Source organism: Lissotriton helveticus, chromosome 5_1 (assembly GCF_964261635.1).
Source record: "Lissotriton helveticus chromosome 5_1, aLisHel1.1, whole genome shotgun sequence".
Taxonomy (NCBI): Eukaryota; Metazoa; Chordata; class Amphibia; order Caudata; family Salamandridae; genus Lissotriton; species Lissotriton helveticus.
The window spans coordinates 522,573,488-522,599,591 of record NC_136065.1 but is presented as its reverse complement, the minus strand read 5'-3'; the positions used below and the strand labels follow the sequence as shown (position 1 = coordinate 522,599,591).

The 26,104-nt window shown below is 43.3% G+C and overlaps 1 protein-coding gene across 1 annotated transcript in view; it reads right to left on the bottom strand.

The window, feature by feature from the left end:
- The window catches only part of LOC144753253 (maestro heat-like repeat-containing protein family member 1), an 82,021-nt gene that overhangs the window by 38,379 nt on the left and 17,538 nt on the right, over positions 1–26,104 (bottom strand). The window contains exons 4-7 of the mRNA XM_078641004.1: positions 8,148–8,255; positions 6,819–6,939; positions 2,296–2,336; positions 1,859–2,000 (exon numbers count right to left, since the gene is read on the bottom strand). Of these exons, the coding sequence (XP_078497130.1) occupies positions 1,859–2,000; positions 2,296–2,336; positions 6,819–6,939; positions 8,148–8,255 (412 nt within the window). The remainder of the gene's footprint in view (positions 1–1,858; positions 2,001–2,295; positions 2,337–6,818; positions 6,940–8,147; positions 8,256–26,104) is intronic.

Here is a 26,104-nt window from a genome sequence, read left to right as displayed (position 1 = left end):
TCTATGTTTACGGAATTTTTAGCACATATACACTGAATCAAGATTCAGCTTCCTCATGTGATCAAGGCTGCATCTGACAACTGAAGAGCTTCATGGCAGAAGTGCTGTAATTTAGTGATTTTTGGCAAATCAATGTTGTTAACAGCCTTTCTGTTATATAAGGAAGAAACCTAGAACTTGAAAGACGTTTCTGTTGATGCCCCATTCGGTTTGGAGTACGGCCAGCTACAAACAAAACTGTATGCATTTTGAAAATTTTTCTTGCTTACTTATACAGGCTTTAAGTCAGACCTCCTCATCTGTTGGTCTATTGTGTCATATCATTCACATTTTCTTCTGCCCTCCACAGCATTCATCATGGGCCAAATCAGCCTTAAGCTACCTTCACTGTGAGTGATGGCATTCTGCTTTTTTACAAGGAGCACATCCACAAACAAAGTATTCTTCTTTAGTTCCAGGGACTACTATGGGAATCTGGGCTTTTGAGTACCTGGATTTTCCACAGTAAAAGCTTACAAAAACTGTGAAAAAAAACAACCGTGGACAAAGCCTAATAACTATTATTATTATTATTATTATTTATTTTTATAAAGCGCGTAGTCACCCGGAGGTATCCCAGCGCTAAAAAATCCTAAATCTGCAGACCTAAGGACCAGGAGCTGAGAGCAAAAGAGAAGAGGGGTGAGAATTCAAACAGGGGGGGGCATAAAAAAGCTAGGGAAAGAGATGCGTCTTTAACTGCTTCCTGAAGCGCAGATATTGAGGTTCAAGACGCAGGTCGCGAGGGAGTGAATTCCAAAGATGAGCAGCTTGTACCGAAAAGCGTCTTCCTCCTGATCGGGCTTTCCTGAATCTTGGAGTATTGATGAGGTTATCTGCGGTAGACCGGAGGGATCTAGTGGTTATGTAAGGGGTGACAAAGTTGCTGAGGACTGGGGGGCCTTGGTTATGCAAAGTTTTGTAGACGAGGCACAAGGCCTTGAATTTGACTCGCTCCCTTATGGGGAGCCAGTGAAGAAGTTTGAGAGCAGGTTTAGCAGATGATCTGGTAGGGGTGTTTGTGATAATCCGGGCAGCGGTGTTCTGAATTCTCTGAAGTTTATTAAGGGTTGCTTCAGGAGCGCCCAAATAAATCACATTGCTGTAATCTAGTCTCGAAATTATGAGACCTTGGATTAGCAATTTTTGGGACTTGGGGGGGAGAAGGGGCAGGACTTTCCTCAGAGATTTTAAGAAACCAAAGCAGGTCCCTGCTACCTTCTTTGCTTGCGAAGTGAATGAGAGATCAGAATCAATCCATACACCCAGACTTTTTACCTCTTTTTTTGGATCGGGGGAGGACCTAGACAGGCTGGCCAGATGTCCAGGGGAAGTGAGGTTCCTTTTGGACCAAGTATGAGGACCTCGGTTTTTGTCCCATTTAGCTTTAGGGCTGATCTATTCATCCATCGGTGGACCTGCGTAAGGCAGTTGAAGAGATCAGCTTTCTGTTGTTTAGGGTGGGACAAAGACACCACTAGTTGTGTGTCGTCAGCATAGCTGACGACGCTCACTCCGAATGGGGTGATAACCTCCTCCAATGTGGACATATAGATATTAAATAATGTGGGGCTCAGGGAAGAGCCCTGGGGCACACCACATTGGAGGGGCATTTCGGAGGAGCGGGCGTTCTTCTCCCAGATCTGATAGGTCCGTTGGGCCAGGAAGGATGAAAGCCAGGATAGGGCTGTACCTTCCACTCCAACTCTTGCCAACTAGCAGCCAACACCAGGCATAATAGCTTTGTCAATGCTTGTTTGAAATGCCATTAATGCTTGTTTAAATTGGGTGCTCAATGGCTTGTGCTTTGGGGACTCACCTTCCAAATATGTTATCAGCGGGGGGATCTTCATTCTGATGAGCCTCGCTAAAAACGGGTAGTTTGCAGGAATCAGGCGCTCAAGAAGAGCCAAGACAGCAGTTCCCTTTTCGACATCCCAGCGGGGATGTGAAGAAATGACCTGAAAACCCACAACAAAAAATTCAGCAGGTGAATACTCACTGGCCTTTAAAGCATCTGGAAATGCTACCTTGTTTTCTATACAGTACTCAATACCACATTTTTGCTGTTTCTGTGTGATGTAAGTAGTATGTCTTACTGATAACCAATTGACTGGAAATAAAACCATCAAGTTCAAAAGGATAAAAGCTGAGTTGAATGCAAGCTCTCCATTGGCAGGTTACATAGAAATGCCAGCAAAAAACTTGAGGAGAGAGATCTGGTGGAATATGGTGGGGGCGGAATTTGATACTCACAAGCAATCTTATGAAGAGGCTGTGTATTGGAATTCCTTTAGCTGTTTAGATACAAAAGAAAGAAGACATGTCATACTCAGTCCATAAAATACTGAGCTACACTTGCCAAAGGAAGACATATGGCTGACACACACACTTAAGACACACAGTAGTATCTGCAAAGAAGAGGATGGGGTGATGGGTGGTATTTCAATTAGGCACTAGAGGTCATGAGGATGCTTTAATGTCCCTGCAGATACTGTAAAAGGCACCCCCACAACTAAGGGTGCTGCTAGGGGTGTACAGTACCTCAATGGTCTGTGCTACAATGCTCCACCTCCCTACCCCAGCGATTGCTGTCAAAGAATGACAGCTGCAGTGGGTGCTTCCTAAGCTGTCATGCACTGGTCCTGCTTAAGCTGTCATTGAGTGGCAGAAGACTACAGTGGGACAAGAGAGGATGCAACAGGAGCTGTGGACACGCCCTACATCTTAAATGGACCATGGTAAAGGGGAGTCATTCTGTGACAGTGGATATCCCAGAAGAAAGAGAACACCTGAACATGTTCTTGCATATCCATGTTCTTATAATGTTAACCACCTGGGGGGCAGGCTATAATGAGTACATAATTGCCTGTTCTGTTCTGCTCAGGATCCTTTACATGAGTGAAAAAGAAATAGACTATGATACCATCTGCACAGGTTACTTGCACTTTATCAACATATTCATTGGAAAGTTGAGTGGGGAGTGCTAATTGGAGCTCTGGAAATGTAGTCTTCAATTACAGGTTCTCACCACCAGATGCAAATCTACTTCCTGACCTTGGAGTCAGTCTAAATAATTATTTTCACTTACCCTCATTGAGTAGGCCTCCCTGCCTATCAGGTCCATATGTCAAGTGAGAGCCAATAACTAGCAATTTAGTCTGGATCTGAATTCCAAAATAATGATCCAGAAACATTGCAGAGTCAAATATCATAACTAAAAGTAACTCCATAGAGAAATAAAATACATCCATGTTGCGACTGACTAAAGTAAAAGCGTAAAAATAGGTACCTTACGCAGAAAGGTCTGATCACCATACCAGAGATAGGTAACTCCATGGCGAGCAAGAATACTCCTAGGTTTGAAGAGGACCACTAGAGGCCTGAGTAGCCTCACAGAGTGTGGATACTGAGACAGTCAGCACATTGCATTTAAGTGGTGAGGGTAATAACCAGATGAAGAGCTGAAACCAACAGAAAGTAACTTTATGGCTGGCAAACTACAATAAGTATATAGAGAACAAGGCGGCGGACCCTCCCATACCACCGGGCACATTATCTTTAAGCGACCAGGGGAGCATCTATGCTGGTCACAGATAGAAGCCATGACTTTTAAGTGTACCCTATTTAAAACTTTAGGCCAGGAGATATTAACCTGCTTAGACCCCTTAGCCGCTGGTGAAGAGACTCCAAGCTCATTTATTAACATCGCCCAGTCGGTCGCTGACTTGTTTATGGCGCCCATATCCGGCACTGCCCCAGAACACCCGAAATGGTTTTATGCTGAGTGTTCATGGGCCCTTGGCCTCCTGAAGAAAGATTTTAAGCAGTCCTCCGTGAAATAGAGTATGGGTGGCAAATTGCTGTAATAATTGCAAGGAGACATTGAAAGAGCGGAGGCGTCTAATACAAAGACATGCATGGGACAAATTAGCCCAATTGACTCAGCTGGGTGATAGTAAACTCTTTTGGCCAATCATAAATAGGCCCTGTTTTGCGGAGGCATCAAGGCCTGTGCTATGCCATCACATTACCCCGGAATAATGGGTTGATCACTTTGAAAGGGTGTACTTCTTTGGATATATTGAATAGCCCCTTAATGAGATAGAACCCGGCCTGGGTGATACATCAAGTGCTTTCTCTTTGGAGAAAGTATGCCTGGTCATCGAGGGATTGTCCTGGATAAAGGTGGCTGGATGCGATTTGATGCCTCCAGATCTTTTCCGGGAGAAAATAGACGTGTGGGCCCCAGTTTTGACCAGGGTGTTAAACGCAGCAGCAAGTAAAGGGAGGCCGCCTTCTTAGCCAACAGCCACCATTATAACAATTTTCAAGAAGGGGGATTAGGATAACCCCTACTGCTATCACCCCATTTTCCTCATTGACTCCACAGTTAAGGGCCTGGGTCAGGTTTTACTGACCAGTTTCCTGCTTGGGCCTATACAAACAGAATAATCTCTGAGGTGCAGTTTGGTTTAAGTTCGAGAAACTCAACCACTGCTCAATGTCTTAACCTCTATTTATTAGTGTCCAAATACATGGTAGCTCAACCTGGCGCAGTTTTGTAGGCTTCATTGACCTTACGTCCACCTTTGACCGGGTCAACTTAGTTCCTTGGGAGTCAAGCCCACTATCGGAACTTTACTAATGAACCTTCATGCCCACACTACAGCAGCAGTCAGATATTCACAGGGAGCGGTAGGCGGGTCCACCAAGGTTGAATTCTTGCCCCCCTTTTTTTTAACTGTCTATATTAGTGTATAAGCCTCCCTGTCCTCATTACAGCCTAATTGCCTGCCAGTGGGCAGAAAAGCAGTCAGTTCTTTTATGCGCTGACAATGCGGTGCTGAAGGACCGCACACCAATGGGCCTCCAAGTCTTTATCAATGGATTTGTTTCTTTTATGGACGGGCTGGACCTGTAGGCCAACTTCACAAAATCGTACATTTTGGAAGTTGGCTTTCTGGCAACTCGATCTAAAACTTTTAAGGCAGGTGTTCACACCTCAACGAAGGTCTCAGCTTTTCATTACTTGGGAATTTTATTGGACGCAAAACTCAACTGGAGACAACTGATGGAGGGAAAGTTGTGCGACATGCACAAAGCTTTGGGAGCTATTGCCAACTATGTCCACAGAATGGGTTCTTGGTCCCCTGATGTGATTTTAAAGGTATAGCAGTCTATATGTGTCTTCAAGGTCTTGTACTGTAGCGAGGTTTGGTGGTGTACTGCGGCCAGCAAGTTAGAGGTCGCTCGAAATAAGTTTTGAGACAAATTTTGAAGGTCCCACAGGGCACCCACTTGTTTGCCACACATGAAAAACTAGGAGTTAATTACATCGCCGATTTGGTGGCAGTGAAACCTTTGTTGTGTTGGGTGAAGATATGGTCTAGCAGGGCTCACAAAATCATAAAAATGTTACTAGAACTACAGGTCAAGTAACTTTAATATTCTACTCGACCTAACTGTAATGTACTTGACCCGGGAACTGGTCTCAAATTGTGTGACCCTTGACAAATATTTTGTCTTAAGGAGCCACCTTTTCCGTTATTATCACATAAGAAAGCACCTTCAAATATGCAAGTTCCCTTTTTCTGATGTACTAAAAAACGTTTTATTTACTAGACAAAATGCTTTCTCCTTGTGTAACAATAAGCAAGGCTATTAATAGGGTGCACATGATGCCTGGCTTGCCTCTTAGTTCAGTAAAAGCATTGTCATTAGGGCAGGAGCAGTAATAATTCCCAGTTCATGTTTAAAAACTCACTTTTCATAAATAGGGTCTTCATAACTAGTGAAATATATTTTTAAGCAACATCTAGTGTTGAGGCCGAGTTTAACCCCTTGATTATTTTATACTGTTTGTCACTAGATCATACAGTTGAAATCCCCTTGCTACAGTATGTAAAAAAGTCCTTTATGGCTCTTGGCAGGGCGGATATTTTTCTGAAATGTGACGCAGTGTGGCCACAGGACCTGAGAATAGTCAAGGAGCTTTTTTTAAACAAACCGCTGCTCATCGCGAAAATACTGAGCTTATGAAACCAACCGTGAGAGGACATGTTTTGATAAGTCAGTGCAGGGAAGGGAGAACTATCTATTTACCCTCATAAACCCCTTAGATAGATTTTTAGTAACCTGTTTTAGATTCAATCTGCTAAACCATCTACTGGTGTCCCAGTCTGGTTATTTACCTGCAAACGTGAGAGGGTCCTGTGGCTGCAATGACAGGTCTCCACAGGACACCTTACACTTTTTCTTCTTATGTAAATATTTTCCCCACCCCAGGAGAATGATTCTTAGGCCCCTTTTAAAAGACATGAAATGTAGACAAGCCTGGGTTGTAGTAATGTATTGGCAGCTTTTGCCTAACAACCATACCCTTTTTGTTGCCACAAATTTCCTGAGGGCTGCTTTTAGATCAAGAAGCTCAACATGCGACTGACGTCAGCTTGGACCATGCAAATTTGCACAATATCTTTTAATGTAATGACGTTCTTCTTATAGTTATATTTGGTATATTTTTAAATCTTTTATGGATGTGACTACTTCCGAATGAAGATTTATTATTATATAGAAAGCAGCAACATCAACACAGATACACATATCACTAAAAGGAGAGCAAAAACTGTTATTGAAAAGATGACACCCACATACTATAGTACCAAAACTCCTGAGCTAGTGGACTGGTTTTTCACCTCATGCCAGATCATTACTAAATATGAGGGAATCTGGGGAGAGGAGGAGGAAGCATTAACCACCTTCAATGTTAGACTCACCACATTCCTCAAAGTTGATGCTTTCTTTCTTATCCACAACAAGTACCATCTGGCACAGTGCTGGCACAGATGATGTATAGTCCTCTTCCAGCATGTAGAGCAAAATCTCTTTCCAAAATTCCTGCAAGAAAGAGTGGTGAACGTGTTATTTGTATCATTAGCATTTAATAAGGCTTTATTCCCACAGATAAACAATCATGGCTGGTGAGAGGGTTTTTGGCATTTTATTTAGTTCATGGGACATTTTGCAAGCTCCTCTCTCCAAGAGATGGTACTATATTTGATTCATGCCCTTGCTGATACAATTCCTCGCTGGTGGGGTCCAAGGCAAATGCCTAGTATTACACTGATGTAGCACTAACCCTGTTCCATGCTACAATCTGGTATTCATCATCCATCCAATCAGAATGAACCCATAATGTGCAGAGAATGTGTGAAACATGTTACTTTCCAAAAACCCTACAAGTGAGCTGAAGTTTGCAAATTAGCTCATTATCGGTTGGAATCTTCATAGAATCATCTTTAGGAATGTGCCAGAATACGCAAAGCAATGGCTGGGAATGAAAACCCTGTTGATATGAAATATTGGTGCCTGATGTATCATGAGGCAGGTAGCAAATAGGAGATGCAAATTGAGTAGCAATGTTATGCAATATGACTGATGCACCATTAAGTCTCATTTCAGTCTATTTAGAAGTAGCTGCAAACCCTCCTGCCTCATTCAAATGAATGAGGTAGGATTCAATTGGTGCTCTTGTACAAATGCTCCAAACCCTGGTAAGTACTGCATGGGACAGCAGACCTCCATTCCTCCATCAGAGAACACAACCTTTACATCGTGTCTCGAACCACTGTGTGCGTTAACAATGTGATTCAACTCACTAATGCGTCTTTACAATGTATTCCTTTACCACACAGGTAGTTGCGATGACTTGCCTAAAGGAAAGCGTTGTTGGACTAATTTTGGACTTTAACGCCAACACTTTCCCTACTGTTGCACATAATGGAGTTGGAATAGTAAATTTTACTATTCCAAACTCCAGCACTTTCCCTAAGGCAATTCATTGTAATGACTTCTGTGGTAAAGGAATGCGTTTCAAACATGCAATCGTGGTTCAGAACACGTTGTTAAGGCAGGTGTGATAAATGCCTGAATGGTTCCAACATACAACCCTGCAGCAGAGGGAGCTTTATAAAAATGTGCTTGTATGTGAGCCGGAGGATAGTGAAAATCACCTGGGAATTTAGGAGTCTTTGGACATTCTGCAATTTATATTTTCTATACACCTAGTTAAATGACCCACCTTGTTTCACATCCTCCTCGCTTACCTCATCAGTATTTCTATGGCGTAATGCAAATGTATTGAGGAGCTGAGCGATTTGGAGGAGGATGGTCTCTTCCTCAACATCAGATTCGTCATCCATGTGACTAGCGAACTGTGGAAATGTGGAAAAGCAAGCAAAGTGAAATACGACGGATTTTCATATCATTTTAATTGTGTTTTCTCTCCTTATGGAGGGACAAGAGATTTGAGAGTTAAAACATCACAACTTTCTAATCAAGGTGGTCAAGCACAAAGAGAACCTCTTGACAAATCCAAATGTGAAAGCAAAACCACTAGCCTCAAACATGTAAATAGAAACGTACAAATGCGGTTATGCTCTCCTGCTCCGCTCTGTTGAGTATAAAAGTACCCAGTCATTAGGCGTGGGAGGGTATAGCATTCATATACTGACAAAATACCGGTGGACTCGCTTATAATATATAATGTTCTAATACACCTTAGAAATTGTGCCTCTGGCACCACAAGGTAGTATCTCGTGCTCACCACACAGATTTGCCCTTCCCCTATGACTTGATGAGAAGTATGTGATACCTTATGGGACTTATTACACGCAATAAAGACTAAAGAATACCAGGAACTACGTTTATGTGAGGCAGTTTTGATATGAAATACTGATTTGAAGTATGTTCGTGCTACTTTGCGCTGGATTTGGTGGTTTGCCCTGTTAGGAATTTAAACTGTAAAGTGGGATATGCAACAGAAAAGAACCCACTAGATAATGCACTATCCGTGAAAAGCCCAGCTTATCAGTGCAGTAGCTGAATGCCCATGTGCCTTCCCCAATCACCCCAGAAAGTGGCCCAGTTAGCCCCGGTAAAGTCTAAGGGGCAGTTGGCTCTCATAGGCTGGATTGTGTGGTTGGCCTCTGTACTGCCTGTGAGCACTGCTGTTGAGCCAGTCCCATTCCCAAAGTGTGTGAGCATTTTATTTCTTTGCACTCAAGCCAGTCAACATGTGCATCAGGTTAACTAAGAATGGATCTAGGTGTTCAAGCCTCATTCTTACAGTGCGATGCAACACAAGGACAGGCATCTGAATTGTCTCCGCCATCAGACCTTGTTAGAATAAAATTGTGTTTGCTGTTTTGATTATGCACTTATTCATGTAAAAATTTGCATTCGCTGCACCATTTTATCTTTGGCCACCATTTTGAATCATGACCGAAACTGACCCTTGTCTTTCCGAAAAACGGCTTTTCATAAGTTTTTTTTTTAAGGTTGGGCCTTGCTTAACTGTCAGTCAACATGAGCTTTGTTTGACAGATGTCATAAAAGCAATTCACATAAAAACGATTTTCCAAGTTATAAAAAAAATACGATATATTAAAAATTTGGATAAAAAGAGAGAATCAAACACATTAAAAGAGCATATACTATATGTTAATAGACAAAATGAATGCTACTAATTGATAGATAGTTTAAAAAAGTGTCCAAGCATTAAAATATAGCATAATATTATTATTGGTAGGAGACTTTATTTACAGAGGTACTAAAGGAGCCGAGATCTAATTGTCCACATCCATCTAAAAAACTTTGCCACTGATACTGCGCACGGGACTGATGGATCAGAACACAATATTCTCATTGCTACACTCGACAAGCGAGTACCCATGTTCCTACAAATAGGTGTCAGCCAGGCTTTGCGGGGAGCGGCGTACGCCGGACAGACAAACAACACATGCGCGTTGAGGTTCTGGACTTTTTAAAGTCCAGAGGTGTCAGGGAAACAACTCCCAAAAGACCCCTGAGTTCCTTCCTGTCTCGGTGCACAAATAAACAGAGACACGGGCTTCTCGATGGTGGTGTCAGAGACCAAGGTTTATTTACTGCAGGGATACAGAAGTCACGGGAACCACACAAAGGCAGATTCTAGGAGACTGTTCGAATTGTACAAAGTGGGTCGCTCCTTATATACATGGAAAATGACTTTAGGCAATATTGTTAAAATATCTTCCATGCCTAGCCTGGTATCCCAAACACAACCATAAACATATACCAACGATAATTATTTGCAAGTTTCCAGTATTCGATCAAGTCTTCATGTCAGTTTCCTATTCATAGATCGATCCGCCTCATCGTAAAAAATGTTTCCTCCCCATAGTAAAAGCCCAGAAGGAAAGGAGCAGAGCCAGGTGTAGAAGCTAGAAAAGCAGGATAAGGGATGCTTGTGGGTCATAAAACGGGCACGGCTACTGTCTTCGGCCTCCTAATCATGATCAGGCCAACGAACACGAGAACCAGTATAACAGGACTGGCTTCAGGCAAGGGAGGCAGCTTCTGCCAAGTCACGCAGCATCAGCCTTCCTGAACTAAAGCCTACGTGTCCCTAACATAATGATTCAGCTGGGGTCAACGTTCGTCCATTGACTATGTGAGGGCAAGAAACAAAATGGACGCCGTACCTAAAATGGATGCCGTGTGTTTTCAACAGAATGCCCTATTTCTCAGTGTATCCGTGCTAGTAGCACAGAGAAAACACTGCCACATACACAATGGATCATTTACGGTTCACTGGTACCAAAATCGTGTCAGTACTACGATACCGAAAACACGGGTTCGGATCGCTACAGAACCTCAGACCGTCCTTTTGCCCTTACATAGGCAATAACTCATTCTATGTCAGAGTCTATCTCTATATTCATTAAGTCACTGATATGGTGCTGGAGCATCATTCTATCTCGTAACGTCTCTCCCGAAACAGGCAGCCTTCTTACGCATGTTGCGGCACAGTGGCCACATAAGGCAGGACCACACTGAACAACGAGACAACATGAGAATAGGAACACCAACACAACACCAATGACCATCAGAACTTTCCATCCCCATGCAGATAACAGATTCCAAAGCCATCCCATCAGCGACCAATCACCTTTATCTACGTGAATAGAGTCAGCGATCTTGTGTAACTTAGAAATGGCCTCGTACACTGTTGGAGCATTATTAGGAATAAAAACACAGCAACTCGATTGGATCATCTTACATACTCCACCTCGATCTGCAAGTATTACGTCAAGAACCATACGGTTCTGCAACGTCATGAGGCGATCCGCCTGGAGCTCAGCTGTCAGGTTACTAAGGGCACCGGCAGTTTCAGTAATAGTGGATTCAACTACCCGTGTTAGTTGACGCAAGTTCCTACTATTGGCCATGGGCCCCCAGAACGGAAGGAAACCCTTAAAAAAATCTCCTGCTTCTTGGCCAGCAGTATCTTCTTTGTCGAAGACACCTCTCACAACTCTAGTCTTGTGATAATCCGGTGCAGCAGTGTATGTCGGAGGTAACAGTCGGGCAATATAACAGGAGCCTGAAAAGTCAGCCGGCAGCCATGTATATGCTCTGTCTTGGCAGACAAAATAGGTACCCTTAGCAGCTAAGAATGCAGGGGAAAACTGTGCTGGAAAAACGTATGTTTCAGTACAGTCACTCTTCCCTAGCCGAGCTCTCGGGTTCCTCCCATTCCCTTGCAAACAGACTTGACCTTGGTGGGGTACGACCTAAATCGGAGTCGAGCTCTTACGCTTGTTCTCACCCAAACTAATGCCATACTCCGTAGCATTCCAACCCATATAAACTCGCAACTCATCCTTGGGAATAAACGGAGTGTCATTGACATCACTAACCATGTCAGTAATTCCCTTTACCAAGGCTCTATTAGCAGAGTTATACCTAGTGGAACGCGGAGGTCGCGGGGGATAGGTCTCAAGAGTATAAGCGAACATGGGCTGAAATGCCCAAAATGATCCATTATAACTAAAGGGCAGAACCAGATAGGGGATACCCTTGTCCATGGTATGTGGTATCAGACCGCACACCCAGCAGTTCGTTGTATTTACTACCAGTTGGTGTTGGTGCAAGAGCTGAATGAAAGTGTTATTTATAAACTCATAGCGTCGAGCTTGCTCATGTGCAGGAAAAGGGTGAAAAGAATGTAGAGAAACAATAGTCGGAGAAACAGAAACATTGGGAGGTACTGTAGAAGTAACCGGTGCAAAAATTAACGGGATACCGAAAACAATTCCGCCCACCAAAGTTATTAAAACAGTCAAAAATGTCAGAGCACATTGCATTATGAAACATTTGCTATGCAGAATTTTATACAATTTTGTCTTGCGAGTATTGATAACGTTAACTCGTCGCAGTTCAGGAAGCTCCATCTTCTACAACCGTTCGCAATCGGATGATTTGTACCTGTTAAAAAATGCCTCTGTCTACCCTGGGAGTTCCCAAAATAAACAGAAGAAACCGACCTTGTGTCTGGTCCCCTGCAAGTTTAAACTAGGCACACGTTACGACTTTACGGCAACCCAGATGGCAAGGTTAAGAAAACAAAAAAATTCATGAGCAAAACTTCCTGACTGAAAAGAATATGGTAAGATCAATCAGTTTTCAAATAGACAAGTACTTATGCAATGTTATTGGTTCATAGAATGAGAACGCAAGTTGTAACGGAATTTTCCAGGTTGTGTCTGATCTCGAAACAACGGATTTGAAGATGCAGCAATGTTCAAATCCACAGGTGGCAAGTGTTCACTTTGTACAGTGCTCTGTTCAGGGTTCAAAGAAACAGTTCCTGGTGCGGTGTCAGAGTTCTGTGTTTCAGTTTGTCTGTCCGTTGTATACTCTGCATCGCTGAAAGGGACAAGCCTAGGAACAGGTTCGGTCTCGGAAACACCAATTCCCTGTCTAACCCAACTGTCATAGGGGAGTGGGAGAGGCACACGCTTCATATGGGTAGCGTGCACCCAATTTTTCCTGCCGGCTAGGCGTACAGCAGTTTTTGTGGCCAGGAGCACTTGAAAAGGACCAACAAATCTTGGCTGAAGGTTTCGGGTTCGTCCAAAATTCTTTACGAGAACAAAGTCCCCGGGTTTTAGTGCGTGTCCTGGACCCTCTGGCGGCTTAGGCAAGGTTTCAAATACCTGTTGATGAATAAGACTCAATTTAGCAGTCAGGTCAAAAAGGTAATCAATCAATATTGGATATTCGATCCGATTGAATTCCTTGGGCCTCGGAACTCCCCAAACATTAGCAGGGCGACCGAACACAATCTCATATGGGCTAAGCCCTACTCGAGAGTGTACAGTCGCTCTGGTAGACAGTAAGGCCAAAGGCAGTGCATCTGGCCAAGATAAACCAGTGGAAGCTTGGATTTTAGCAAGTTTCAGCTTCAAGGTACCATTGTACCCCTCAACCAAACCTGCTGACTGTGGATGATTCGCACTGTGAATTTTTGCTTAATTCCCAAACCTGCACACACACTTTGCATAACTTTCCCTACGAACTCACTTCCATTGTCCGACCATACAATCCGTGGCATGCTGTACCTAGGGAAATATTCTTTGAGGAGGATTTTGGCAGTGGACTGGGCAGTGTTATCCTTTAACGGATAAGCTTCAATCCATCTCGAAAATGCACAGACTACCACTAGGACATATTTGAGGTTGTTACACCTGTCCATGTGGATAAAATCTAACTGGATCACTTCAAAGGGACAAGAAGGGGGAGCAAAATGACCAGCTGGGGTTGGGGTTCCCTTGCCAGGATTATGCATCAGGCATACCATGCAATTTTTCACCACTCTCTCCGCACACTTAGCAATCCCATCATTCTTCCATACGGGAGCTAACATCTTACTGATACCTTTCGTACTGATGTGCGCTATTCCATGAGCCATCGTAACCACCGCAAGTACATACGCATCAGGCAACATCCATCGCTGATGCTCTGACAAATCAATCCAACATCCATTCGAATCCAATTTACCCATTTTCTCCTTCCGTGCATTCTTCTCACTTTCAGTAGCTTCATTCTGGATTGCCTTTACACTTTCAATCGTATTCTCGCACATTCCTGATTCAGCAATCCATCTTGCAGACATTGCAACATACATTCGACTCATCATATTCTTGGCCGTCTCCTTAGCGACCTCATCTGCGAACGCATTCCCACGACCAACGTCATCCGTAACCTTTCGATGGGCACTGCATTTCACAATCGCAACTTCCTTTGATAAGGTCAGAGATTCCAACAGGTCATTTACTAATTGTCCATGTTGGATCTTAGTCCCATGGGACGTAAAGAAACCTCTTTCCTTCCACAAACGACCGAAACTGTGTGCTACGCCGAAGGCATATTGACTATCAGTAAACACATTCATTCTCTTTCCCTCAGCTAAAACACACGCTCTCGTCAATGCAATTAATTCTGCAGCTTGGGCAGAATTCTGACTCACTCTTGCAGTCTCAACAATCGTGCTCAAAGTCGTAACTGCGTACGCACTAGTCACATCACCATTCTGGAGTTTAAAACAAGATCCGTCCACATACAAAATACCATCTGGATCTAGTAATGGAGTATCTTTTAAATCAATCCGTCCTTTTGTCTCTTCCTCAGTTCTGAAGCAACAATCATGGGGTTCCAAATCACTCGACTCCTGAGTAGTCGGCAACAGTGTTGCTGGATTCAATATGCTGCATCGCTTAATCTGAATGTGACTTGCAAAAAGCGTCAGCTCATAGACTGATAGTCTAGCACTGGTGAGGTGCTGAGTTTTCGTTCGATTCATGAGTGTATCCACGGCATGTGGAACCATGACTACTAACATATTGTTCATGACCAATCCAGCAGACTGTCGAATGGACACTGCAGCTGCTGCTGTAGCTCTCAAACAGCTTGGCAATGCTCTGGCTACCGGATCTAATGTCGATGAGAAATACGCACAAGGTCGTTACTTGTCACCGAATTGTTGCATCAAAACACTCAACGCGCAACCCTCTCTTTCGTGGACATATAGTGTAAACGGCTTACTGTAGTCAGGAGTACCCAACACAGGAGCTGAACACAGTGCATCACGCAAATCAGAGAAGCTCTGCTGACATTCATCAGACCATGGAAAAGGACTCGGAACACCTTTTCCAGTCAGAGCCACCAATGGTTTTGCCATAAGAGAAAAATTTGGGATCCATTGTCTGCAATATGACGTAATACCCAAAAACGCATGCACTTCTCTCTGTGTGCTTGGTACAGTCATCTGCGAAATTGCTTTAATTCTCTCTGGGGTCAACCTTCTTCCCTCTTTTGACAAAAGATGACCTAAATAGGTCACTTCTTGGCAACAATATTGCAGTTTAGAAGGTGACACCTTGTGATGTAAGTCTGATGAATGATGCAGCAAAGAAATTGTAGCTGTTTTGCAAGTTTCCTCGTCATCAGCAGCCACTAAGAGATCGTCTACATATTGGATAAGAGCAGCACCAGGAGGAAGTACAAAAGTATCTAAATGACTTTTTTAAAGCTTGGCTGTAAATCGAAGGGCTCTCGCAATAGCCTTGTGGAGCGCGTTTGAATCTGAAGCTACGACCTCCTAAGGAGAAACCAAAAATATCCCTACTGTCTTCGGCTATCGGAATGTTGAAGAAGACATTCTTCAAGTCAATCACTGAGAACCACGTAGCTGAAGCAGGAATTAATGTCAGTAATGCAGTGATATCCGGGACCACAGGAAATTGCGGAACCACAATTTTATTAACCTCTCTAAGGTCAATCACTAATCTGTAGACTGGAGGTTTGGAAGGATCAGTGCGTTTCAAAATCGGCAAAACAGGACTGTTGCCTACATTTCCTCTAGTTTCTTCTATCACATCTTTCTGTATCAAGTCCTGCACGATCAGTAAAAGCGCACATTCACCTTCATTTGAAATCCGATACTGTGGGATTCGAGGAAATCTAACATTCGCCTTCAAACTCACCACATAAGGAGGAATTTCCAAAAGACCTACATCGTTAGGACCAGTTGCCCAAAGAGTATCAGGGAGAGAACGCAGCTCCGGTGGGAGCTTATCCATTGACAAATACATTGGAGAGATCACTCTCTTACCCAACGTGAGCTGTACTTCTGAAGGAGAGCAGTACAATGTCGCATGCAGGCGTTTTAACAGATCTAGACCAAGCAGATTCTCATTACAACCAGTCGTTAGAATAAGGGGTGCTTCTAGATGACATGGTCCAACAGAAATGGACAAAGGACCAGAAACAGGGTTGTGAACAGGGGCGCCTGAGAATCCTACCGAAATGTTTGTTAAGCCAGACAAAGGTGCGCCAGGGAGTTTCGCATGCATAGTACAAGAAAAGAGCTGGGAGTGCAATGTTTATGTCTGAAACCATTAGATATTTTAATTTACAAAAAGAAACACACATAAATCAATGGTTCAAAATTCTAAATTGCAACCATAAATACAATCAAAATTCTTCTTTTTCTTGTTTTTCTGCAGCCGACGCGTTTCGTCCTAGAAGCAGGACGTCATCAGGGCTGCAATAGCAAACACACAATACAAACACATCAGTATATATGTTCAATGTCACTCAGTAATCACCTGTGAAATGAAACAACACATCTTCTGGTAACTTTTAAATCCAATACAGCTCATTGTGCCGAGTGGTACTGACCGAGAATTAAATGGCTTAACAGTACTCCAAATAAGCGGGAAAACATTTCACAAATCATCATATCTATTCCAGCAAGCACATATTCTACAACATATCTGTTGTACCTACTTTGAGCACATACATATTTAACCTACATCCTGAGATGAAGTGCTGGCAAACTGTTGCACAAGTGTTTACAAAACAATGTTTACTGATGGTGAACCGCTCACCTAATTTTGTTGAAGTAAGGCTCTTCTGTTAATTTGACTTCTAATATTGAACCTTTGGTCTAGGCAAATATTGCTTCAAGAGGCCGATTCTTCGTATATATAATAGTAGCAATGAAAAACTGGGGTGAGGCAGAAAAAGGAGAGACCAATAAATTATCAAGTCAATTTCTATATATCTACCCAATTGTAGCCTTCGCGATTCTAGTTCTCTTTTATCTTATACTGACTCCATATGACAAATCACATTAACATCCATACCTTTCCAAACTAAATGTCTAGGCTTCACTCAAAATCGATTTATCCCTTCTTTAAACCGAGAGTCTTTTAAAAGCGATCCGCCCGTGGCTTCTCACACCTACAAAAGGTCCAAACACAATGATACAATTTAGGATGCTCTATTAGCCCTCTTGAGTATAAAAACATTATGTTTCCATATTAACTCACCGCATTCCAATATATTGTAGCCAAGCGGAAAAATAACATCTATGTTTGCAGAAGTGCTATCCATTCGTTCATAAACTGCCCAATCTAAAAAAGAAATTTGACACAAGAAGGACAGATGCTATAAACTTGACGTATCCTAAGTTCCAATTTAACTCTCGCACTGAACTCTGCCTGACCTTCTTCGCTTACCTTCGTAATGTGGCCTCCTGTTCCTCTACCACGCCAACCGGGTGCGATAAATCCCGGAGGTGGGGTTTCTCCATACTCCCTGTGTTTAAAAAAAGCTCAATAGCCAATCAAAACTTTCAAAAATTCCGCGCGCACTATCATGCCGCTCACCTGTGAGCCGGTGTACGTTTCCAATCAGGTCCGCTACCTCTTTTTACTGCTGATTATTTCCGATCATGCGCATTAGACTATTTTACAAGTTGATCGCTACCTCTGTTCATTGCTAATTGTTTCCGGTCATGCGCATTAGGCTTCTGTGTAAGTCGATTAGTTTACCCTATTATTTCCGGTCCTGCGCATATCGTATGCGTAGGTTTCCAATCTGGTCCGCTATGTATACGAATCTTTGTATTATGGAAAAGGAGGGATTCCTAAGTATTCATTCTCCTCTCTGCGTGATGATTCTATTGATGCGCACTCGTGCATTCGTCTGAAATAACGAAATTAATTTATAAACACTTGTCTGCAGAGGAAGTTTTTCATCTGACATCTCCGTATATTCGCACACTCTAAAAGAAAATAACGGAGTGATTTTAATTAGATTTCTCATACCGAGTATTGTAATGACCTATTACAATACTCGGTATGAGAAATCTAATTAAAATCACTCCGTTATTTTCTTTTAGAGTGTGCGAATATACGGAGATGTCAGATGAAAAACTTCCTCTGCAGACAAGTGTTTATAAATTAATTTCGTTATTTCAGACGAATGCACGAGTGCGCATCAATAGAATCATCACGCAGAGAGGAGAATGAATACTTAGGAATCCCTCCTTTTCCATAATACAAAGATTCGTATACATAGCGGACCAGATTGGAAACCTACGCATACGATATGCGCAGGACCGGAAATAATAGGGTAAACTAATCGACTTACACAGAAGTCTAATGCGCATGACCGGAAACAATTAGCAATGAACAGAGGTAGCGATCAACTTGTAAAATAGTCTAATGCGCATGATCGGAAATAATCAGCAGTAAAAAGAGGTAGCGGACCTGATTGGAAACGTACACCGGCTCACAGGTGAGCGGCATGATAGTGCGCGCGGAATTTTTGAAAGTTTTGATTGGCTATTGAGCTTTTTTTAAACACAGGGAGTATGGAGAAACCCCACCTCCGGGATTTATCGCACCCGGTTGGCGTGGTAGAGGAACAGGAGGCCACATTACGAAGGTAAGCGAAGAAGGTCAGGCAGAGTTCAGTGCGAGAGTTAAATTGGAACTTAGGATACGTCAAGTTTATAGCATCTGTCCTTCTTGTGTCAAATTTCTTTTTTAGATTGGGCAGTTTATGAACGAATGGATAGCACTTCTGCAAACATAGATGTTATTTTTCCGCTTGGCTACAATATATTGGAATGCGGTGAGTTAATATGGAAACATAATGTTTTTATACTCAAGAGGGCTAATAGAGCATCCTAAATTGTATCATTGTGTTTGGACCTTTTGTAGGTGTGAGAAGCCACGGGCGGATCGCTTTTAAAAGACTCTCGGTTTAAAGAAGGGATAAATCGATTTTGAGTGAAGCCTAGACATTTAGTTTGGAAAGGTATGGATGTTAATGTGATTTGTCATATGGAGTCAGTATAAGATAAAAGAGAACTAGAATCGCGAAGGCTACAATTGGGTAGATATATAGAAATTGACTTGATAATTTATTGGTCTCTCCTTTTTCTGCCTCACCCCAGTTTTTCATTGCTACTATTATATATACGAAGAATCGGCCTCTTGAAGCAATATTTGCCTAGACCAAAGGTTCAATATTAGAAGTCAAATTAACAGAAGAGCCTTACTTCAACAAAATTAGGTGAGCGGTTCACCATCAATAAACATTGTTTTGTAAACACTTGTGCAACAGTTTGCCAGCACTTCATCTCAGGATGTAGGTTAAATATGTATGTGCTCAAAGTAGGTACAACAGATATGTTGTAGAATATGTGCTTGCTGGAATAGATATGATGATTTGTGAAATGTTTTCCCGCTTATTTGGAGTACTGTTAAGCCATTTAATTCTCGGTCAGTACCACTCGGCACAATGAGCTGTATTGGATTTAAAAGTTACCAGAAGATGTGTTGTTTCATTTCACAGGTGATTACTGAGTGACATTGAACATATATACTGATGTGTTTGTATTGTGTGTTTGCTATTGCAGCCCTGATGACGTCCTGCTTCTAGGACGAAACGCGTCGGCTGCAGAAAAACAAGAAAAAGAAGAATTTTGATTGTATTTATGGTTGCAATTTAGAATTTTGAACCATTGATTTATGTGTGTTTCTTTTTGTAAATTAAAATATCTAATGGTTTCAGACATAAACATTGCACTCCCAGCTCTTTTCTTGTACTAGTTTAGTCTAACCTGGGGTTGGGACGGTGCCCCAGTAGTTGGTGGAGTGTCAAACAGTGTGATTTCTAGTGTACTATCCCTAGTGCACCGTAGTAAACCCAACGTCGTCCAAAAAAGTTTCGCATGCATAATTGAACTTTTTGCCGCACCAGTATCCAACAGAAACGGTTCAATCACACCTGATGTAGCTACTGCGACATAAGGTCCACTCTGATCGACTGGAACTGATACTACTCCCTCTCTTTGCCTATGGTCGTCCTAGTACTCACTTTGCTGTACTTCTCCATTACCCTCATAATAATCTTCAACATAGTAGTGTTGAGATCTACCGGATGGCACATTCTGCTGATCAAAATAATTAGAGGAACGATCAGTCTGTGGAGGGACAGCACCACGTCCTCTGCCTCTAGGAGCTTGCATGAAACCACCACGGCCTCTCGGAGCGGGGACACCACTAGTTTGTGGATGCAGAACTGGACACTCATTCTTATAATGACCCTCTTTTTTACAATAGGCACACTGATTCCATGCTAACTGTTGTCGTGGAATACCATAATCAAACCTTTGGGACATTCCTTGCTGGAACTGTGGCTGTTGCTGAAACTGGGGTCGCTGCTGTGAATCTGACTGGTTCGAGCGGGGCGGATACGCCTGTTGCAAAAGAACTTTAGTTTTCAAGTCTTTCGTCTTCTTCTCTGACTTTTCCTTCTCTTCTTTTTCTCTATTTTCGTAATACTGAGCAGTTGCAAGTATCTGTGCTGTCGTCGATACCGCCCATGCACTCTCAGAATCCTTCAACTTATTACTTAATTCAGGCAATAAATTAAACACAAACTTGTCGACAAACAATCTCTGGCCTCCCTCAGTACTCATATCTTGACCACTGTGGTCTACGAAAGTCTCTTCAAATCTGGTGAAGAAATCAGAGACACTTTCCTCCTTCTTTTGCTTGCATGCTGATAATTTATCCCAGTTGACACGTAACGCCGGCATCAGGGTTTTCATCAGATTGATTATTCTGCCAGGCAAAGCAGCGATCAGGGGCTCAGGTTTAGCACCACCAATTTGTTGTGCATCTGCCGCTACAATAGCTGGCCAATCACCTCCTAAGGCAATTTGATGATCCTCATGGCAAATTTTGGCCCAAATAGGCTGTGGCACTACATTGCCGAAAAGCATCTCAATGTCTGCCAAATTCATGACACAAGCTTGAACTGTCTGGGTCAACTCTTTATAATAACCAGCGGGATTCTTACGCGGGTCTGGCAATGTCTGTTTTACTGCTAAAACTTCAGCCCATTTCCACGGAATGTGTATCCATACTCTCTGAAACTGTGCTGGAGCCGCTTGAATACCAAGATTCGCATTAGCTTGAACTGCTTCGCGTCATATCGGCGGAACTTCCCTCATCGGATACTGACCTTGCTTCTTTCTAGTAATCGGAGAACCATCTGAGTCCCTTGGTGATCGAAGAGGAGAATCAGACCTGTATGCTAAAATCAGTTCTATCGCTTCCTTTACGTCCGGACCCACTATCATTCCTGCAGCGAATCTTTGCTGAGTATATATCAAATCAGCGGGAACTGAATCCAAGTAATCATCATCCCATTCCTCACGCAAAAGGGAACACATCACATCAAATACGTATCGCTGAGTTGGTTCATTCCATTGCATAGACGTATCCAACACCCTTTGTGCATCGTATTTCACAGTTTTCGAAACCCACCTAAGAGCTGTCGAATCTAACATTTCTCGTTCCTGGGGACCAGGAAGCTGACTACGTCTCTGTGTAGAGTCAGAAACGGGGGTCTTAATTAAAGACCTGTAAAAAGGGGTTAAAATATTAGTTACAGAGTCAGTTATTTTCCGACGAACAGAAAGCGGAGTCAGAATGTTTACAGAGGTCGGGGACAAGGAAGCTGGAGCAGATGAAATTGTAAGGGTAGGAGTACTGGGCAAAGTAGTTTGCGAAACGACAGGCACAGGCGGAATAGGCAACCCAGGAAGAGGGGGTGCCGGAGGAATATTAACCACAGGAAGGACAGGAGCTTGGATCAAAAGAAGAGGAACAATTATTCCAGGCTGACCAACAGCCGGTTGTACAACAGGTGGCAACTGTGGTGCCGTAACACCCTGTGCATACGGTGGAGGTGATCTCAAAAGATAAGACAACAGGGGATCCTTTTCGGGGTCCTCTGCTGGCTTAGCAGGACACGATGGCAAGGCAGGGTAGCACTTGTCAATCGCCAAATCATGCTCTCTATTCGCTACCTCTATCGCTTTTTCAGTCTCGTTGACATGCAACTGCCTAGCAGACTGCATTAAAGTCAAACCTTTCTCTTTCTGTTCCTTTTTCATTTTTCTTATTTCTCTCTGTCTGGCTTCCTTACGCCAAAAACGAAAAGAATCAAACATTGCCGGCCGGGCTTTCTTCTTAAATAATTTCACTTCCAGGTTATCTAGAATTTCAGTTTCGAAGCTACCATGTGGTGGCCAACTAAGGACAGCATCTTTCCTGGTGTATCGGACCCACACTTCATTGTAAGTGAATGGACCCACACCATGTTTACAGTAGAGCTCATACGTTGGAGTTCCAATCGGACGAACCGGACACGAGTCCTCCAACCGGGAATCCCTGTTGCAACTTAACCAGGACAGGAAACAATTACTACGACTAGCCATTACAAACTAAGGACAAAATTCTAACCAAATGTGCAAAGAACTTAGGCCTACCAAGAGCATCCAAATGAACCAATACCAAAAACCAAAGATTATCTTTGACAAGAGCAACCAGTGATAAGCTACAAAAGCAACCAAGAGTAACCAAGAGCAACCAAACTGGGTGCTACCCACTTAATACTTAACTGAAATGTCGAAGACGTCACCAAGGAGAACCCGTCTACGTCTCGCCGTACTAAGGTCTGCACCTGAGGTCCAAGACAGGGCGACAGTCAGGGCAGCGGTCCTCTGTAGCCGCCTGGGAACGGGAACCCTCGTGGAAGAGATCGTCGGGCCACTTTTACGACATGCAGGGATCGATGAAGCGGGGTACCTCCCTCCGGAATCTTCACACGAAGCTCCTCGAAATCTTCAGGCTTTGGACCGGTACCAGTTGACGTCGCCCCCCGTTGGGCGCCAAATGAGGTTCTGGACTTTTTAAAGTCCAGAGGTGTCAGGGAAACAACACCCAAAAGACCCCTGAGTTCCTTCCTGTCTCGGTGCACAAATAAACAGAGACACGGGCTTCTCGATGGTGGCGTCAGAGACCAAGGTTTATTTACTGCAGGAATACAGAAGTCACAGGAACCACACAAAGGCAGATTCTAGGAGACTGTTCGAATTGTACAAAGTGGGTCGCTCCTTATATACATGGAAAATGACTTTAGGCAATATTGTTAAAATATCTTCCATGCCTAGCCCGGTATCCCAAACACAACCATAAACATATACCAACGATAATTATTTGCAAGTTTCCAGTATTCGATCAAGTCTTCATGTCAGTTTCCTATTCATAGATCGATCCGCCTCATCGTAAAAAATGTTTCCTCCCCATAGTAAAAACCCAGAAGGAAAGGAGCAGAGCCAGGTGTAGAAGATAGAAAAGCAGGATAAGGGATGCTTGTGGGTCATAAAACGGGCACGGCTACTGTCTTCGGCCTCCTAATCGTGATCAGGCCAACGAACACGAGAACCAGTATAACAGGACTGGCTTCAGGCAAGGGAGGCAGCTTCTGCCAAGTCACGCAGCATCAGCCTTCCTGAACTAAAGCCTACGTGTCCCTAATATAATGATTCAGCTGGGGTCAACGTTCGTCCATTGACTATGTGAGGGCAAGAAACAAAATGGACGCCGTACCTAAAATGGATGCCGTGTGTTTTCAACAGAATGCCCTATTTCTCAGTGTATCCGTGCTAGTAGCACAGCGAAAACACTGCCACATACACAATGGATCATTTACGGTTCACTGGTACCAAAATCGTGTCAGTACTACGATACCGAAAACACGGGTTCGGATCACTACAGAACCTCAGAGTATGATTCTTCAGTGTCAGTGCAGTTTGGACATTTGTCATCGGCCGCAGTGGACCATGCAGCTGTAAAGGACTTCAAAGGTAAGCAGCCTGCTCTAAACTGAAAATACAGTTTGCGATCTAGTAGCTTAGTAATTACGTCCCAGTAGTCCTCAATACATGGATTTGGTTTAATTTGTTAGAACTTTCCTGTTAGAGAGGTGGCATCGCTCATTCTATTTGCTTCTTGCACCATCGGTTCCCAGTACTTTTGCTTAATTAAATGTTTTGGGGGGAACTCAGTAGCGCTAGGGTCATCCCACAGTGATGGCATACTTATGCTAATTAGTAATGATCTGATGTTGCGTAGTCAGCCAATCCACATGATTCTGTATGAATGATCGAAATCTATTGAATGTATTCTTGTAATGTTATGAATTATTTTAACCCTCTTCTTATAGTCACTCTTTTGTTGATTTATTTGTATTTCTTAAGGGGCATAAGAGTGGCCTTTGAGCCCTTTCTCTCCTGTTGATTATATACGATTCTTGGGTACGCCAGATTCTACCCCACAAGAGATAGGGCGTAGCCTTGCAAGGTCTACTATGGCTTTTCTGCCTAAATCATAGCGCAGGGGGAGCAAGGGGGTACTTTGAGGTAGGCTTGTTATCCCACTCAGGAACTTATTCTCGGAGACAGCTAGAGGATGCATTTTCTCAAAGCCCCATAGCTCGGCACCAAACAGAGCTGAGCTCAGTGCCTTTGAACTACAGATCTGCAGCGCTGGGGTAAAGGGGCTTAGTCAGTGATGTTTTATGTTCCTTTATCATGGCTCTGGCCAACTGCATGTGCTTTAAGGCCATGGTGTCAATATGCGGCGTCCAGCTAAGTCATTTATGCAGGGTGATGCCTAGATAAGTAAATGCATCAACCTGCTCCACGGGTTGCCCATCCATTACCCCCATTAAATGACCTATGTGGGATAAAGGTCATTAACTTTTTTTTGAGCTATTGACTTTTAGGCCACGCAATAAGCAAAATTCTTCAAAATGCAACAGAGTATGCTGTAGCCCACTCGGTGTTTCATACAGTATAAGCGTATCGTCCACAAACATTAATATGGGAATTTTTGTGCCTGCTAAAACTGGAGCATCTGTGGTAAAGGAAGCTAACAAGCTAACAATACCATTAATAAAGAGTGAGAATAATGTAGGTGCTAAAACGCAACCCTGACGTACTCCCATCTTTACTGGGAACTGGTCAGTCTTGTTTCCTTGCGCCCCCAAACAAATTTGGGCATAGTTGTATTCGTAGAGGCGAACAATTAGGAAAAGTAAGTCGGGGCAAGCCGAGTTCCTGCTGTACCCTCCACAGTTTAGGCTGTGATACCAAATCAAAAGCAGACTTAAGATCAACAAAGACTGCATAAAGGCTTCCTTTTCCGAATGTTACTGTCCGCCAATAAATTTAAATAAATCGGAATACTTGATCAATAGTGCTCCTATTAGCCCAGAAGAGGACTCAAAATGTCATTATCATCAATCCAGGTTTTAATTTTTTCCAAGATAAGTACGACTTTCTGGATTGAGTTTATCAGGCTTATTTGCCTGTAGTTCCCGGATAAGGATGTATCTCCTTTTTTTATAAATCGGGATGATCTCCGCCCCTTTCCAGGTATCCGGGATCAGAGCTCCATGAGCAATTGCATTTGCAGAAAACATTATGTATTGACTCCATTGGCTTTGTCCTGGAGAAAATTATCTGTGGGGACCTTATCTATGCCTGGCGCTCTCCCAATGGTGATAGTGCTCAGCGCCATTGTTACATCAGCTAAGTTGAAGACAGTATCCGATGATTTAAAATAAACCCAAGAAGGGTCATAATTAACCCTGGGCGTCCGAATCGGCTATGCCCACGGAGTAGGCGTAGTGTTGCCTCCTACGCATTTTGCGTAGGCAGCGTAGCCGGCAACACTACGCCCACTCCGTGTGCGTAGCCGAGTCGGCCGCCACCCGCCTCCCTCCCGCCCTCCCCTACATACATTATCTAAGCAAAAGACCCTTATTAAAGCAATTTTAAAGCACTTACCGTGTCCGGGGCTCGTCCGGGGCTCCCTCTTGGAATAGCGTCCCTTCACAGATACCAATGCGCATGCGCGGCCGCCCCCTTATGCGCATTGGTATCCATGATGACGCGATTCCAAGAGGGAGCCCCGGACGAGCCCCGGACACGGTAAGTGCTTTAAAATTGCTTTAATAA